Below are 15,356 nucleotides of genomic sequence, written 5' to 3'. Positions count from 1 at the left end.
AATAATGGCATGGTGATATGCACCGTTCAAAAACGTCTAGAGTAAAAAGCAGGGGATCTAAAGCATTTTCCATCTAAACCTGGTAAAGTCAAATGCATTCTGAATTAGATGTAATGTTTAATCTTCTTTTTGATTGGGACCAGTACCGGTCCACATTAAAAGAACACTATTTTGATAGAAAAAGATTAGTTATAGAATAATAATTCAGTATGGTAAATCAATCAAAAAATAATGCTAATTCTGTGTGGTAAACGACTAAAGTCCAGCATGAAACTCGATTTATGAACTCAACCACCAAAAGAGCAGGGTGAAAATTGACTTATCCTAGTCATTCTAGTCGAATCAATTACGTGATGACTGACAAAAGAAACAGTTACAAGGCCACCAATACAATTATAAAATCTATTCGGTCCATAAAGTCATTTAAAGTGTACCAAACAAACGTATCCAGACCCCTCCAATTCAATTATAAAATGTTGATCAAGCGAATAAATTATTCTAAAAACAGAATTTACAAAAAATCAATTTGATTTATTTTACAACTAGGGAGTATAAAAGGAGCTGCCCTTGCCCCATTATGATTCTACTTTGCTCAAAGTTTGTATTACTTTGTTGTAATTAATCCTCTCTGAATACATTGTATATAAACACCCCTTAGTTTTCTACACTCGATAATTCTTTCAACTCCTCCCTTTTCTTCTCGTTCTTGATCAGTCGGTCATGGCAAATTTTCTTGCAACTTCTTCGTCTTATTCTCGGTTGAGACACAAATTGCTACTCATATTATTGATTGTTCCAGTATTGGTCTCTGCGGAGTGTTCATGTGACTTACAAAATGGAGAAAAACGAAACAGGAAAGAAGCTTTGACATACAAATTGACAGCAATAGCATCAATATTAATAGCAAGTGGGATTGGTGTTTGTATACCAATTCTAGGTAAAAGAATATCAGCATTAAGACCAGAGAACAGTTTGTTCTTTATGATAAAAGCATTTGCAGGTGGAGTTATATTAGCAACAGGGTTTATACATGTATTACCAGATGCTTTTGAGAATTTAACATCACCATGTTTGAATGAAGATCCATGGGGTTTTCCATTTACTGGTTTTATAGCTATGATGTCTGCTATTGGTACGTTAATGGTGGATACATTTGCTACTAGTTATTATAAAAGATCACATTTCAATAAAGCTTTACATGTTACTAGAGATGAAGAACAAATTGGTGAACATGCTGGCCATGTTCATGTTCATACTCATGCTACTCATGGTCATGCTCATGGTTCTTCTGCTGACGATACTACTTCTGATTCTTCTTCTTCCCAACTTATTCGTAATCGGGTTATATCACAAGTAAGATTGATTTTTCTCTCTTTCTTTCTTTCCTTTCCTGAGAACAATATATTTTTTATTTCATTATTAATTTGTATTTTTCTAATTTCTATTGATTAACTCTGTGTAAAAGTTGTCCAATCTTCAAAATCTACATGGAATCGATTGAATTAGATCAATTTCTTCTTCATTGTTTTTGGAATCGAGCGTTGAGTTTATGGAAATGTGTGTTGATTGTAGGTATTGGAGTTGGGAATTGTGGTTCACTCAGTAATTATTGGAATAGCTCTAGGTGCTTCTGAAAGTCCATCTACAATAAAACCTCTTGTTGCTGCCTTAACATTTCATCAGTTTTTTGAAGGCATGGGACTTGGTGGTTGCATTTCACAGGTATATACATAACATCCCCATATCCGTTTTATCAATTTTATTTTTTCATATTATGATTTCCCAACCATTTTGGCTCAACATCTAGTCAATTGCAATATCGTATTCTTGGCCCAATTTTAAAAATCTATCACACAAATCATTTAATTTCAAGAAAATGTTTGTGGGTGTTGTTACGCTTTCAGAGCCACTTCTTTAATCCAAGTTGGACTCCCTCATTTACTAGTAGCTCGTGTAAGTTACGGTAGAGTTATTCTAACCAATATAAGGAAATAAAGTAGAGTTATTCTTCGGACAGTACTAATTCTTCACTAGTTTAGCAACAACTCTTTAACATTCCACCGTACGATATTTTAGGCATGATAAAGGCAACTAATTAAATGTTTGTTTTGCAGGCAAAATTCAAGAGAAAAGCAGTTACTATTATGGCGTTGTTCTTCTCACTAACTACCCCTATAGGTATCGGAATTGGTATAGCAATATCAAATGTTTACACAGAGAATAGCCAAACTGCTCTTATAGTCGAAGGTGTTTTCAACTCGGCATCAGCTGGAATACTAATCTATATGGCTCTCGTTGATTTACTTGCAGAAGATTTCATGAATCCCAAAATGCAAACCAATGGTAGACTTCTATTAGGTGCTTATATTTCACTTTTGCTTGGAGCAGGCTGTATGTCTCTTTTGGCCAAGTGGGCTTGAAAATGTATCTTCTTAGGTTTGAATTCCTTCGGGAAAGAGGAGGCAGTTTTTGGTATCCCTCTTGGAAAAATAGGGTTTTTCGTAAGTATGGTTCATGTTATGAAGTTGTGATCCCAGTTTTGTGTTTTGGTTTGTGTTGCGCAAAAATTGAACAAAAAAATTGCAACGATTTTTTTTTTTTTTTTTGTTCTTTTAGGTTGTGAATCTTGTGGTTTACCTAGTTTATTAATTGTCCATATGGGACTTAAAAAAATCTCAACACTCAAAAGAGTAAGTTTAAAGACGCGTATTTAAGTCACTAAAACAGTAGAAAGTGATTAGAGAATATAGAAAAAAGAAGTCTGTAGTATAACTGTTGGCTTAGAGAAGATTTGGAAATTTGGTGAAGTTGAGAGTGCTAGCCCTTGCGTACATAATATTGATGATGAATTTGCTTAGCAAATCATTATGCGAGCCGTTGTAATAAACTTGTAATGGCATTTTTTTAGATAATATACAATTCTATCTAACAAAAGAAAGATATACAGTAAAGAACTAGCAAAGATGAAGGAAAGGAATAGAGCGATCATACATTTAAGTAATTGAGGTTTCTTCATGGTTGAGCTTGTGTTTTTCTGCTGCAAATCCTTGCTAAATCATACTTATGATAATCCTGTTGGCGTCTCTCTGTACCTTCATCCCCAACTTCGTACTAATGCGTGTATATATGCTCCTAATCCTTGCAACCCTAGATGGCTAGCTGAATAAATTTACTAGTATACGAACTACTGCTATTTAGTGGTATACTTCAGGCTCCTTGTTTTGGTCTCTACGGAGTGTTCGTGTCATCTAAAAGAGACTTGTAGGCAACAAATTTACATACTAAGTATGTATGCTTTGTTATCCTCTTGTAGATCACATGAACACTCAGTAGAGACCAAAACAAGGAGGTTGATGAGCAGCACCAAATAACATGATATTATGGAGGTATATGATCATGATCATTTTAGTATATGAGTTTCATAATGCTAAGTTGCTAACGATGTACATACTAATAATCTACTTGGAGTATAATTCAAATGATTTTGTATAATGAAATCTGGCACCTCTACGAGTTGTCAGCAATCGCCGCCCTCCTGGCCTCCATTGGTGACACAGTTTTTATCTCCCTGTATGAGATACTTCTGACATGGTGAAAGATTGGATGAATGAATTTAATTTAAGATGAGGAGAAAAGTCATCGCCAATTTGGTTTATATAGAGTTTGAAGAGTGAATTAATAAGAGGTACTGGGCAAAAAGGATAAACCTTTCAGCACCCCATATACTGATTTTTTGTTTGTTTTCAAAAAAAACTAGAATCCCTTATTGTTTCTCTATTATTTCGCCATTCTTTTATTTTCTTTGCATCATTTTTAGAAAAAACCGAATTGGTTGAGAATATTTCTTTTTTTATTTCTCTGGTGTCAACTAGAAAAGATATCGAAATAGTGTGTCTTCTATGACGACACAATCTATCTTCGTTATATATTCGGATTCTTATGACATTATGACAATATCAACTGAACTATCACTAGTTGATGCAAACATTGGACAGAAAACGTAAGTGTCTTCAGTCTATAATTAACTTTTTCAAAATAATCAAATAATAACTTTTTGGGATATTTAGACTTTAGGTCCCAATTTTATGACCAGCTTTGAGTTTGAGTCCTATGAAAATTTTAATTAGAGTTTGTGTTGGAAAAAATTGGGTTTCACAAAGGATGAATGAATCAGAGAAGAAAGTGTTGCACTCCAAAACTTTCAAGGCTTGTATAAATTTCTTTTAGACAAATATTTCTACCCTCCCAATAACAATTGGCGATTACAACAGGTATGCGAAATATTGCCTTCAGGATACAATGAAAGCCCTGCAACGAAAACTGAATTCAAGGTTTGTACCCCTTGATTCAATCAAGAACACACAAAGAGATTTCTGATTTCTGATGATGCTTTTTGAAACAGAGAAAACAGATTGATTTTTCTTATATGTTAAACGAAACTGGGAGAAGCTATTTATAAAGGGTTTTGCACCTGTTGGGAATAGGTTTTTATTCGCCAACAGGTTTCTATTCACGAAACGTCAGGTTCCTTCATCAACAGACATCAATGGTGTCTTTTGGATTCGAAATTTTCGAACAGGCTTTTATCGGCCAAATAAAACCTTCAGTTCAAAAAATTCTTCCGGAGACGTTGCCCCCTTGAAACCCCCACCAGGGCGATGCCCCCCAGGACCCCCCTTTGGTTAGCGGCGTTGAAAATATTCCAACATTCTCCCCCTATTTTCAAAAACCATAAAACAAAGTTAAAACTTTTAAATCAGAGTGACTGCATCACCGAAGTGATTGCCTACGTACCCGAGTGGGATCAAGCCAACGTAGTTCAAGCACAATTGAGACTAAGCATCATCGTTGAAATCAACACATAAATGATAGGTATTTTTTGGATTTGAACCTTCACTTAGTGTAAGAAACTCAAAGCCTTATCGAGGTTCTATGGTGAAACCAGTCTTGAACCAAGTACCCCTTATGATAAAACCGGAGTCTCCACACATATTGATTTCATAAAATCATGTGTTCTGTAGCCAAGCACGTTAATGGCCATGTGTTTATATCCTTGTTCATGAGTCTTCTTTAGAGAACGGTCTTCTTCTCTTAGGAAACGGCCTTATTTCCATACTCATATAGGTAAGTCTCGAAGGTGTTTCTGCGATACACCTTTTACTAATCATAGACTCATTAAGGATTTACATCCATCCTATTTTCTTGCAGAAACCAGCACTAATAAGAAATGGGAAGTTTTTATATTAGTGCTCCATAATCTACATCCATAACTTGTTGGTACCACATTGAACCTTGTTTATCCTTTTCAAAACATAGGTTGGGTTTCTGCTATGGGAGATCAAACTTCCTTCACAGACCTTAGTCCCATTTCTTTCCTTTTTATTGAAACCACTGAACTTGGTAAACTTTTCGTAAATGGGTCTGCCAAATTCCTCTTTGATTCAATAAAGTTAACCGTAACTACTCCCCTCTTGAGTAGTTGCCTAACCATGTAGTGTCTAAGACTTGCATGTCTAGACTTTCCATTATAAGTCTTATTAGAGACATTATAGATTGTAGCTTGATTATCACAATTAATCAAGACCGCCGGAGTTGGCTTCTTCCAAAAAGGAATTTCCATAAGTAGGTTTCTAATCCAATCTGCCTCCTTACATGCATCAGTTAAAGCTATCAATTCTGACAACATTGTTGAATCAGAAATACAAGTCTGCTTCTTGGAACTCCAAGACACAGCAGCACCCCCTAATGTAAAAATCCATCCAGAAGTTGACTTGGAATTTGTCTACATTGTTCCAGTTAGCATCGCTGTACCCCTCTAGTGCAGCGGGATAGCCTTGGTAATGCAAACCAAAATTTATTGTTCCTTTCAAGTAAGCCATAACTCTTGAAACTGCTTTCCAGTGTTCATATCCTGGATTACTTGAGAAACGACATAATATTCCCACGGCTTGGGCTATGTCCGGTCTTGTGCAATGCATAGCGTACATAAGACTCCCAATAACACTAGAATACTCAAGTTGAGCATGAGTACGGCCGGTGTTCTTCATTAACTTGATAGTATGGTCTAAAGGAGTAGGTGCTGGATTGTCATCAAAGTGACCATATTTCTTGAGAAATTTCTCAATATAATGAGATTGAGTTAAAACCAACTCATCTCCCTTTCTTAGGATCTTAATTCCCAAGATTACATCAGCCTCTCCTAAATCCTTCATATCAAAGTTAGAACTAAGAAACTTCTTTGTTTCTTCCACAACAGATATGTCAGACCCAAAGATTAACATATCATCAACATACAAACAGAGAATCACACAACCAGATCTATCATGCTTACTATAGATACATTTGTCCGCATCATTCACCACAAAACCATATGACAAAACTACTTTATCAAACTTCTCATGCCATTGCATAGGGGCTTGCTTCAAACCATAGAGAGATTTCACTAACTTGCAAACTTTCTTCTCTTGGCCTGGTAATATGAAACCTTCAGGTTGTTCCATATATATCTCTTCTTCTAAATCCCCATTTAGAAAAGCAGTTTTGACATCCATTTGATGCACAACCAACTTATGAATAGAAGCAAGTGCAATCAAGCAACGAATGGATGAGATGCGGGCAACAGGAGCATATGTATCAAAGTAATCAATACCATGTCTTTGTTTATAACCCTTGGCAACTAGCCTTGCCTTAAACTTATCAACTTCACCATCAGCTCTCAACTTTCTCTTGAATATCCATTTACTTCCTATTGCTTTAGCACCAGGAGGTAAATTTACTAATACCCAAGTCCCGTTAGTCAAAAGCGAATGCTTTTCATCATTGATGGCTTCTTTCCAGAAATTTGCATCCCCAGGACCCCCCTTTGGTTAGCGGCGTTGAAAATATTCCAACAGTTTGGGTCTCAGGACTTGAGTTACCGTCTTGACCATCAGGATAGTCAGTTATATCGTGGAAGTGACTGATATATTCTTAACAATCACTTAATTTACCAGTTAAACAAAACAGATCTTGTTTTCGTGGTCATTTAGCATTTCTTAAATTCTTAGCGGCCTCATTTTTGATTTTTGTTAAAAGGAGAGCAAAAAATAATTCGACGAGAGTGGAAATCATTGTCGACTCGCTAACTCAGTTGATATATACAGCGAGTCAAGTAAAAAAAATTAATTGGACTAGAAATACCCCCATGTCCTCGACCATCGAGCAAAACACTGTAAAAAAAAAAATTAGTCCACTTTATGATCGTGAGGCTCTTTTCCATCGTGCAACAAACAGTTCACAAATTCAATTGAATTTTAATTTCTTCTGCAAAATCATATATACACAAAAATGACGAAAATGAAGGGATATTTCTCATGAATATTAAGACAGACTCGTTCTTATATATTTCCATCACAATCTCTCCTCCTTAATTAGCTTTACCTCTTACTTATCACACATTCACAATTCTAGTAAATATCTCTTTTTTCCAATATGTGCCTCCGGGATTTTAATTAACCTCTAATTCCTCCATTCTAATTTGGGTACCGACTAGTATTATTTGCAATAGCGGAAATTTACTGGCTATCGTCTTAGTCAGATTCAGTTTTTCCTCTTGGATGGCGTAAGTTAATCAAATTAGGTTAGATCTCATGTATTTAGTTTTTATAGCAGCTAATTAAATTTAACTCCACCATTTCTTTTTATTTTGCAGGATCTATATATCGTGGCTCACCATTTTTACTTGAACAATATTTTGCTGGTAAACTACGGATTATATTGGTGGTGGAGGAGGAAGTAATGAAGTTACAGAGATGACTAAAGATGTGTTAAGATATTACAGTATCTTGACACTTTTATTGTATATATATGCAGTTATAGAGTATATATTCTTGTTATCTAGGTGTTGTACAATTAGTTATGGTCATATATCTTTGTATATTTTCCTTCTTCTTTTATATGTTGTACTCTTCAATAAGTAGGTGTTTTTACCTATCTAAGTTATATGCAGAACGAGTTCATCGCATACACAGGTTTTATCTTTCTCTATGCTCATGTTTATCATGGCATTAGAGCCAGCAACGATCTGAGAAACTTATTTTCTAATCCCTGTGGTTCTCGGTCTTTTCTTAAAACCCTAAAATTAGAAATCAAGCTACTTCTTCAAACCTGATTAACATGTCTCAAGAAGATTCCCGACCTATTAGTATGAAATTCGACGGAACAAACTATACTCCTTGGTCTTTTCTTATGAAGAGTTTTCTCAAAGGGAAAGGTATGTGGAAATACATTGATGGTACAGAAAAATGTCCTAAAACAAGCACCTCCACTAGCAAGGACAAAGAAAAAGAATCATTTGATCTCAATGAAACCTGGGAAATCAACAATCACAAGATTTTAACTTGGATCGGCAACACTTTAATCACTTCAATTAGTATGCAGCTTACCAGTTTTGAAGTTGCAAAAGATGCATCGGATTTTCTCTCAAAAAGGTACACACAAATAAACTTTTCTCAAAGATATAAACTTGAAAAAGATATTCGTTCCATGAAACAATCACATGATCAGTCTATCTCTGATTTTCATTATGAAATGTTTGTAATTTGGAATCAATTGGCTCTTGTGGAGCCAAAATAGACAACTGATCTAGAATTGTGGGAAAAGTATAGAGAAGAAACAAGAGTGGTACAACTTTTGATGGAAATACAAGATGAGTATGAGTCAGTTAGGGGTGATATTCTTTATCGTTCACTTCTTCCATATGTTGAGTCTGCTTTGTCAGAGCTTATTACTGAGGAAACGCGAAAATGTATCAAGCCAGAACCTTCAGGAGTATTTTCCATGCCTTCTTCCCGGCCAGCCTTCAACTTCCAGAAAATTAATTCAACAAATAATCCAACACAACATGACTTGTCTCAGGTTCAATGTAATAACTGCATGAAATTTGGTCATATATATCAAGAAATCGTACCTTGTCAACAGTTGCAGTACCACAAGATACTCCTACAACTCAATTCAACTACTGTGAGGAACTAGGACACTCCACAAAGAATTGTACATATCCATCATCCAGGAACATGAGAAGGAAGAATTCATATGGTGGACAAATAAGATTTGGTGGGCAAACTAGATTCAGTGCTGCACCAGCTTCATATGTGACACCATCTCCATTTGTATCATCTCAAACTGCACAACCAACACCTGATACAAACTATGATTCACAAACTTCAGTTCCAAATCTTGCTGAGATACAAGAAATGATCAAGCAAACACTCTCAATTGGTAACAACTCTGCTGCTGCATATGTTTTCTCATCTTCATCAGGTATTTTCTCAACTGGTTGGTATCTAGACTCTGGAGCATCAAATCACGTGACTTATGACTCAAAAGTCTTTGATAATATTCATCCTATTATAGCTCCTAAGATACATACTGTTGATGGATCAGTTGTTACGGCAAGTCATATTGGTGTGATAAAAGTCTCGAATAACATATGTGTGCAAGATGTTTTTCTTTTTCCGAAGATCACAATGAATCTTATCTCCATTGGATAATTATGTGATCAAGGATTTAACATCTTTTTCTCTCCTATTGGTTGTGTTATCCAGGATCTCAAAACAAGGAAGCTAGTTAGGATAATACATAGAGTTGGTCGATTATATCTACTCCAATCTCTAGTCATTCCTTCAAAAGTTCAGAATCACGTCATTGATGCATATACTACTCCATCTCACACCACCATATCTCAGTTCATGTCTTGGCACTCTAGATTAGGCCATGTTTCCTTTTCTCGTCTTTCATATATGATCAATTAATAAGGGTTTACTAGGAGATACTCAGTTAGATAAAGAACCAAATTGCATCTCTTGTAAACTGACAAAACAACCAGCTCTCTCTTTTAATCTTAGTACTTCTGTCTCAACTGAAAGATTTTCTCTTATACACTCTGATGTCTGGGGTAAATCTTTAATTATGTCAAAAGGAGGTGCTTTATATTATGTCAGTTTTATTGATGATTATTCACGTTATACATGGGATATCTATTCAGTTTTAGAGACTATTTCCTTAATCTAAATGTTGATTTCTCAACCATGATAAAAACTCAGTTTGGTAAAGTGATCAAATTTTTTCGTGTTGATCAGGGTGGGGAATACATTTCCAATCCATTCAAAGAATTTCTTAAAAACCAAGGCATTATTCTTCGACTGTCATGTACTGAAACTCCAGAAGAAAATGGAGTTGCATAACTTAAACACCGTCATATTATAGAAACTGCTAGAACCCAGTTGATTTCTGGTTCAGTCCCTTCAAAATTTTGGGTACCGCAGTCTACACCATTAATAGAGTCCCTTCAGCTGTTATAGGAGTAATATCACCTTATGAGCGTCTCTATGGTAAGAAACCAAACTATTCTGAGCTTCGAGTCTTCAGTTCAACTTGTTTTGTACTCCTTCCAGAACGAGAACGTCATAAACTTGGTCAAAAGAATGTCTTCTATGTATCTCTTGGGTATGGTATTGAACAAAAAGGGTATCGTTGTTATGATCCACTTAATAGAAAGCTTCTTGTGTCTCGTCATGTTACATTCTGGGAGAAAGTTTCATTCTGGTCACTTCCAAGCAGCAAATCTTCGTCTTTTGAGCCTTTCACTTATTTTGATCCTTTTCCTAGTGAATCCAATCATAACACTTCCTATTGTTGATGATGGTTTTTAGCTTAGGGTTAAAATTGTAAAACCTTGAATTCACTCTGCGAGGAAACAAAGCTAAGAGTGTCAACCTCTCCACTGACACATTTATTGATCCGTTCAATATATTTACATGAAATTTATCCAAACTGGCGAATATAGCAACAATCCCAGATACTCTGTAAATTTCGGCGCCTTGCCCATATTACTTATTAATATAAGATTCACTGAGTACTTTTTCTATGATATGTTCCCCGGCAGAACCCTTAATATCGGTATGGCATGAAGGATTTATGTTCACTCACAGAAGAGTAGCACGGATCTCCAAGTACCACAGTTAAGGCCATTGCACGAAATACTCAGTCAGAAAGCAAACAGAGACGTGGATTAGGAGCAACAACGAGGAAAGCGTGCGCCACTTGGCCACACCCCATGCTACCCAGCCGGTCCTTATTCCTCGACGACCAATCAGGTCTCTTTAAACCTGCCACACTCCCAATGAGTTGTGTATGGGCTCATACTTGCCGGTCCTATTTCCCATCGACCAATCAGGTCGCATTAAACCTGCCATGCGCACCAAAAGGTGGCCACCCCCGTCATTGACCGACCCCTCCTTTTATCAACCAATCAGGTTTCGTATGGATGTCACCATGCCACAACACTGAAGGAGGTGGAAATTGCGTCAAGTGGTCACCATGCCAAATCATCTTCCCAAAGATTGTACAAACAACTAGGAACGTTTGGTAAATAATTTTAATTATGAGCTACCTTCCAAAGGTTTCGTATGGATGTCTATCATAAGATACTAAAAATTCAAATCAATCGGAGCAACGAGCTAAAAGATACAAAATAAAGGGGAGCTAGGTCATGACTGAAAACTAACAGAATCCCTCCTGAATTCTTCCTGAATTTTACTGTCGGGCTTTTTTCACATCCTAAACGAGCTCAAAACCTAAATATTTCGGCGCGGGGAGATAGGAAATTCTTTTCCGATCAAAATAGAGGGGCGGATCGTCGAAATCCGAGTTCATACGAGAATCGTACGACGATTTAGTGAGGGTCGCACATCTGAATTTTCTGATTACAAAATTTCATGAGTTAACACAAAACAGAAGGTAGCCATAATCAATGGCTACCCTTCCTCATGAGATGCGATCTCAGCCATCCAAGTTTTCCACCGAACTGACAGACTTGTGGCAACTTTTAGGAAACCACTGGCCATGGCTACGTCAGGCGCCACTCGCACCACTGCGCCACTAGCATGCACGGGCCATGCCAGCCATGCCGCCAAACCCTAGTTTTGGCCGCGGCTCCAAAACCTAACTTTGATCATACTACCATATCACCGGCATGTATCAATTGCACCACTTTTCTATTGAAAGACGCCAACAGAAGGTAGCCATAATCAACGGCTACCCCTCCTCCTGAGATGCATTTCAGCCATCCAAGTTTGCCACCGAACTTTTAGGAGACCAACCGCCTAAATCCAGTGGCCATGGATACGCCAGGCGCCACCTACACCACCGTGCCACTGGCATGCACGAGTCATGCCAGCCATGATGCAACGCCGCTGGCACACACTAAAGGCGCCACTGCACCATTTGCAGGCACTGGCAGAAGGTATCCATAATCAACTGCTACCCTTCCTCATGAGATGCAATCTTGTCCATCCAAGTTTGCTACCGAACTGACAGACTTGTGGCAAATTTTAGGCGACCAGCTGCCTAAATATAGTGGCCATGGCCACGCCAGAGGACACTTGCACCACCGTCCACTAGCATGCACGAGCAATGCTGCAACGCCCCTGGAACGCACTAAAGGCGCCACTGCACCATTAGCAGGCGCCGGCAGAAAGTAGCCATAATCAACGGCTACCCTTCCTCATGAGATGCAATCTCGTCCATCCAAGTTTGCTACCGAACTGATAGACTCGTGGAAACTTTTAGGCGACCAGCCGCCTAAATCTAGTGGCCATGGCTACGTCAGGCATCACTTGCACCACCGTGCCACTGGAATGCTCGATCCATGCCAGGCGTGCACCAAAGGTGCCATTGCGCCATTATCAGGCGCCAACATAAGGTATCCATAATCAACGGCTACCCTTCCTCTTGAGATACAATCTCAGCCATCCAAGTTCGCCACCAAGATGGCAGGATCATGGCAAGTTTCAGGCGACTATCCAAGACTAGCCTAATAGCATCATATTATTTTCCTACGACAGGCCTCTCGATTTTAACTTGCCACACATAGAAAAATGCCACATGTTTCTCACGAAAACACTCGAGACATCAAACATGTCACAAACTGGGGGATGCTCATTGGGGTATCGGTCTGGCGGTTTACAGCATGCGGTGTGCAATACGCCTGTTACAAGAAAGTGTCATAAAGTGGGGCGGTTAGTAATGGCAAGGAGTAATGGCTTGAGCGGATCCACCTCCCTTATTATGGAAACATAAATCCCAATGTTACACGTTACTCTTCCACCGCTCAATCGTTTCACTTCCTACGAGACCAGGGTACGTTTTATTGCGACTTGTATAAATAAGGCTCACCTATTTCTACCAGATAACAAGTTTTGATCAGGAGAACAATACAACCTCCCGAAATTACCTGGTAGCTTTTCATTCAGCTAGTCAGTTATACTTTCTGATACAAGTCACAAAACCACCACACTTCCAGAATCAACGATTCTGGTCTCAACACTTTATTCGCTTCCCTCCCTAAGACCAACCCTTCTCCTTCACTTTGTGACCGAAGCAAGCCTAGAACGGCCATTTCTTGGTTTAGGACAGGATTGTACAGATTGATCTCTCGAATCAAAAGTACTCCCGTGCAGTGCATTATTTAGAATCTAAACTCTTTTCTCATTCACACACATGAAATTACTAGAACCGGCAGAAATAGTTTTCACCCACAAAAAATTGGCAACCACAGTGGGAGATTAATCTCTCAGTTACAATATCAATTTCCAATTTCCAATTACATTTTCTCATACATGATCTCAAGATGGTAGAATTTAGGTCCGGATCATCAACCAACCCTGAGAACGCTAGCGCTGAAATCATCCCCGGTATGCACCACCGTGCAAGACAGAAGAGCAAAAAAAACAAGAAATATGGAGATACGTACCTGTAATATGCTCGCCTGCTTTATTTCTACTGCTTTGCCGCTAGCTCCAAGGCGTGGGAATAAAACTGATAATACGGGATAAAGAAGATGGGTAGCACCTTTTATAGGCACGACGCTTTGGGAGTTCGAATGGAAGAAGGTTTCCTATTTTTGGTTACACACAAAAAGAGGCAACCGGACCGGCGCTGGCAAGGCTCTATGGCGCAAACAGGCCGCGGCCAAGCTAGCGCCAAGAGCCCTCTCCTAGCCAATGCCATCCTCTCCGCATTCCAGCCAAATCCTATCCAGCACCATCTTCTCCGCGTCCTAGCCAATGCCAAACCAGCGCCATCTTCTCTGCTCCTAGCAAGCGCCAACAGTCCTCTCCATAGCCGGCAAAAGTAGCGCCCGCCACTCCATAGCCAGCACCATCTTCTATGCTCTATGGCCGATGCCAACAGCCTGCGTCTTTCCAGCACCATCTTCTATGCTCCATGGCCGATGCCAACAGTCTGCGTCCTTGCAGCGCAATTTTCTCCGCTTCACAGCCAGCGCCATTAATCTGCGTCCCAGCCAACGCCAAACCAACGCCATCGTCTCCGCTCCTAGCCAGCCAAAGCAGCGTCATTCATCTTTTCATAGCCATCGGCGCCATTGACCTAGCTAGCCAAAGCAGCTCCATTCACCTTTCCACGGCCAGCAGCGCCATTGACCTAGTTAGCCAAAGCAGCGCCGTCCACCTTTTTGTAGACGACCAGCGCCCGTCCCGCGGACGAAGTCGTAGTGCCACCTATGCCAATCGGTATCAAAAGTTGTAGCGCTGACGCCAACACCCTATGGCCAAGCCGAATTTATGCAAAGACGCTTATGCAAGGATCACAGATTCTTCATGCCTCCTGACAAAGCGGCGCGGAAAATGTCCCTTCAGGTGTTACACCTCCGATCACCAGAGCCAGAGCCGTTGTCGCTGCCCCAACGTTTCTTCAAGTGTGACAGCTCCAACCGTCACCAGAGCCACTGCTACTCCACCATCAGGACGAGAGACTGGAGGATCCAGAAGAAGCCGACCTCCTCTTACCACTGTTGATTTGATGGAAAGACAAAAGGTTCTCGTAAGGCTCAGACAAACATGGCTACAACTCAGAAAGGGATACCTATTTTCCTCAAGACAATAACGGAGCGGCCACCACAAGAGTCACGTCAACCCCAGATGGAGCTGACAAGGAATAATTTTAACATCCGGCGCAGGCACTTCAGCAGGATGCGCGTTTATAGATGAAGAGGCTTGTGTTGCTCTTGAACGCCCAGTAAAAGGAAATCAGCAATCCTATTTCATCACCCGTGAAGATCGGGAACGACTTCTCCAAAATCAAGGAAAAGGAAATCAGCAACCCTCTTGAGTTCACAGAGACCTCTTCCCGTTAGGAGCTGTATGATTTCTAGGGATTTCGCCCACAAAATCGTGCATTCTATGATAAAACATTTATGTGAGATTCTATATTTCTCCAAGGCGCAGCGTCAAGATATATTTGCATCCCTCAACCGCACTGCATCAGGAAAGCAGCTGTTTCCATCCAGGGAAGTC

General features: G+C 39.2%; 1 protein-coding gene across 1 annotated transcript; it reads left to right on the top strand.

The window, feature by feature from the left end:
* The first annotated feature begins 535 nt into the window (after window positions 1–535).
* LOC113294906 (zinc transporter 1-like) lies at window positions 536–2,609 on the top strand. The gene is made up of 3 exons (XM_026543281.1): window positions 536–1,353; window positions 1,573–1,722; window positions 2,115–2,609. Exons 1-3 carry the CDS (start codon window positions 721–723, stop codon window positions 2,418–2,420), a joined length of 1,089 nt encoding a protein of 362 aa, XP_026399066.1. The 5' UTR covers window positions 536–720; the 3' UTR covers window positions 2,421–2,609.
* Window positions 2,610–15,356: the final 12,747 nt, after the last annotated feature.

The sequence above is a fragment of the Papaver somniferum genome, chromosome 7, assembly GCF_003573695.1.
Source record: "Papaver somniferum cultivar HN1 chromosome 7, ASM357369v1, whole genome shotgun sequence".
In the NCBI taxonomy this organism is placed as follows: Eukaryota; Viridiplantae; Streptophyta; class Magnoliopsida; order Ranunculales; family Papaveraceae; genus Papaver; species Papaver somniferum.
The sequence above is the reverse complement of the archived record's forward strand: the minus strand, read 5'-3'. Positions and strand labels throughout refer to the sequence as shown.

Excerpts from the sequence above, each read along its gene's own strand:
- LOC113294906 (XM_026543281.1), top strand. The coding sequence starts at position 721 with ATGGCAAATTTTCTTGCAACTTCTTCGTCTTATTCTCGGTTGAGACAC. Across the intron at positions 1,354-1,572 it reads GTAATCGGGTTATATCACAA|GTATTGGAGTTGGGAATTGT; the intron begins GTAAGATTGATT and ends TGTTGATTGTAG. Across the intron at positions 1,723-2,114 it reads TTGGTGGTTGCATTTCACAG|GCAAAATTCAAGAGAAAAGC; the intron begins GTATATACATAA and ends TTTGTTTTGCAG.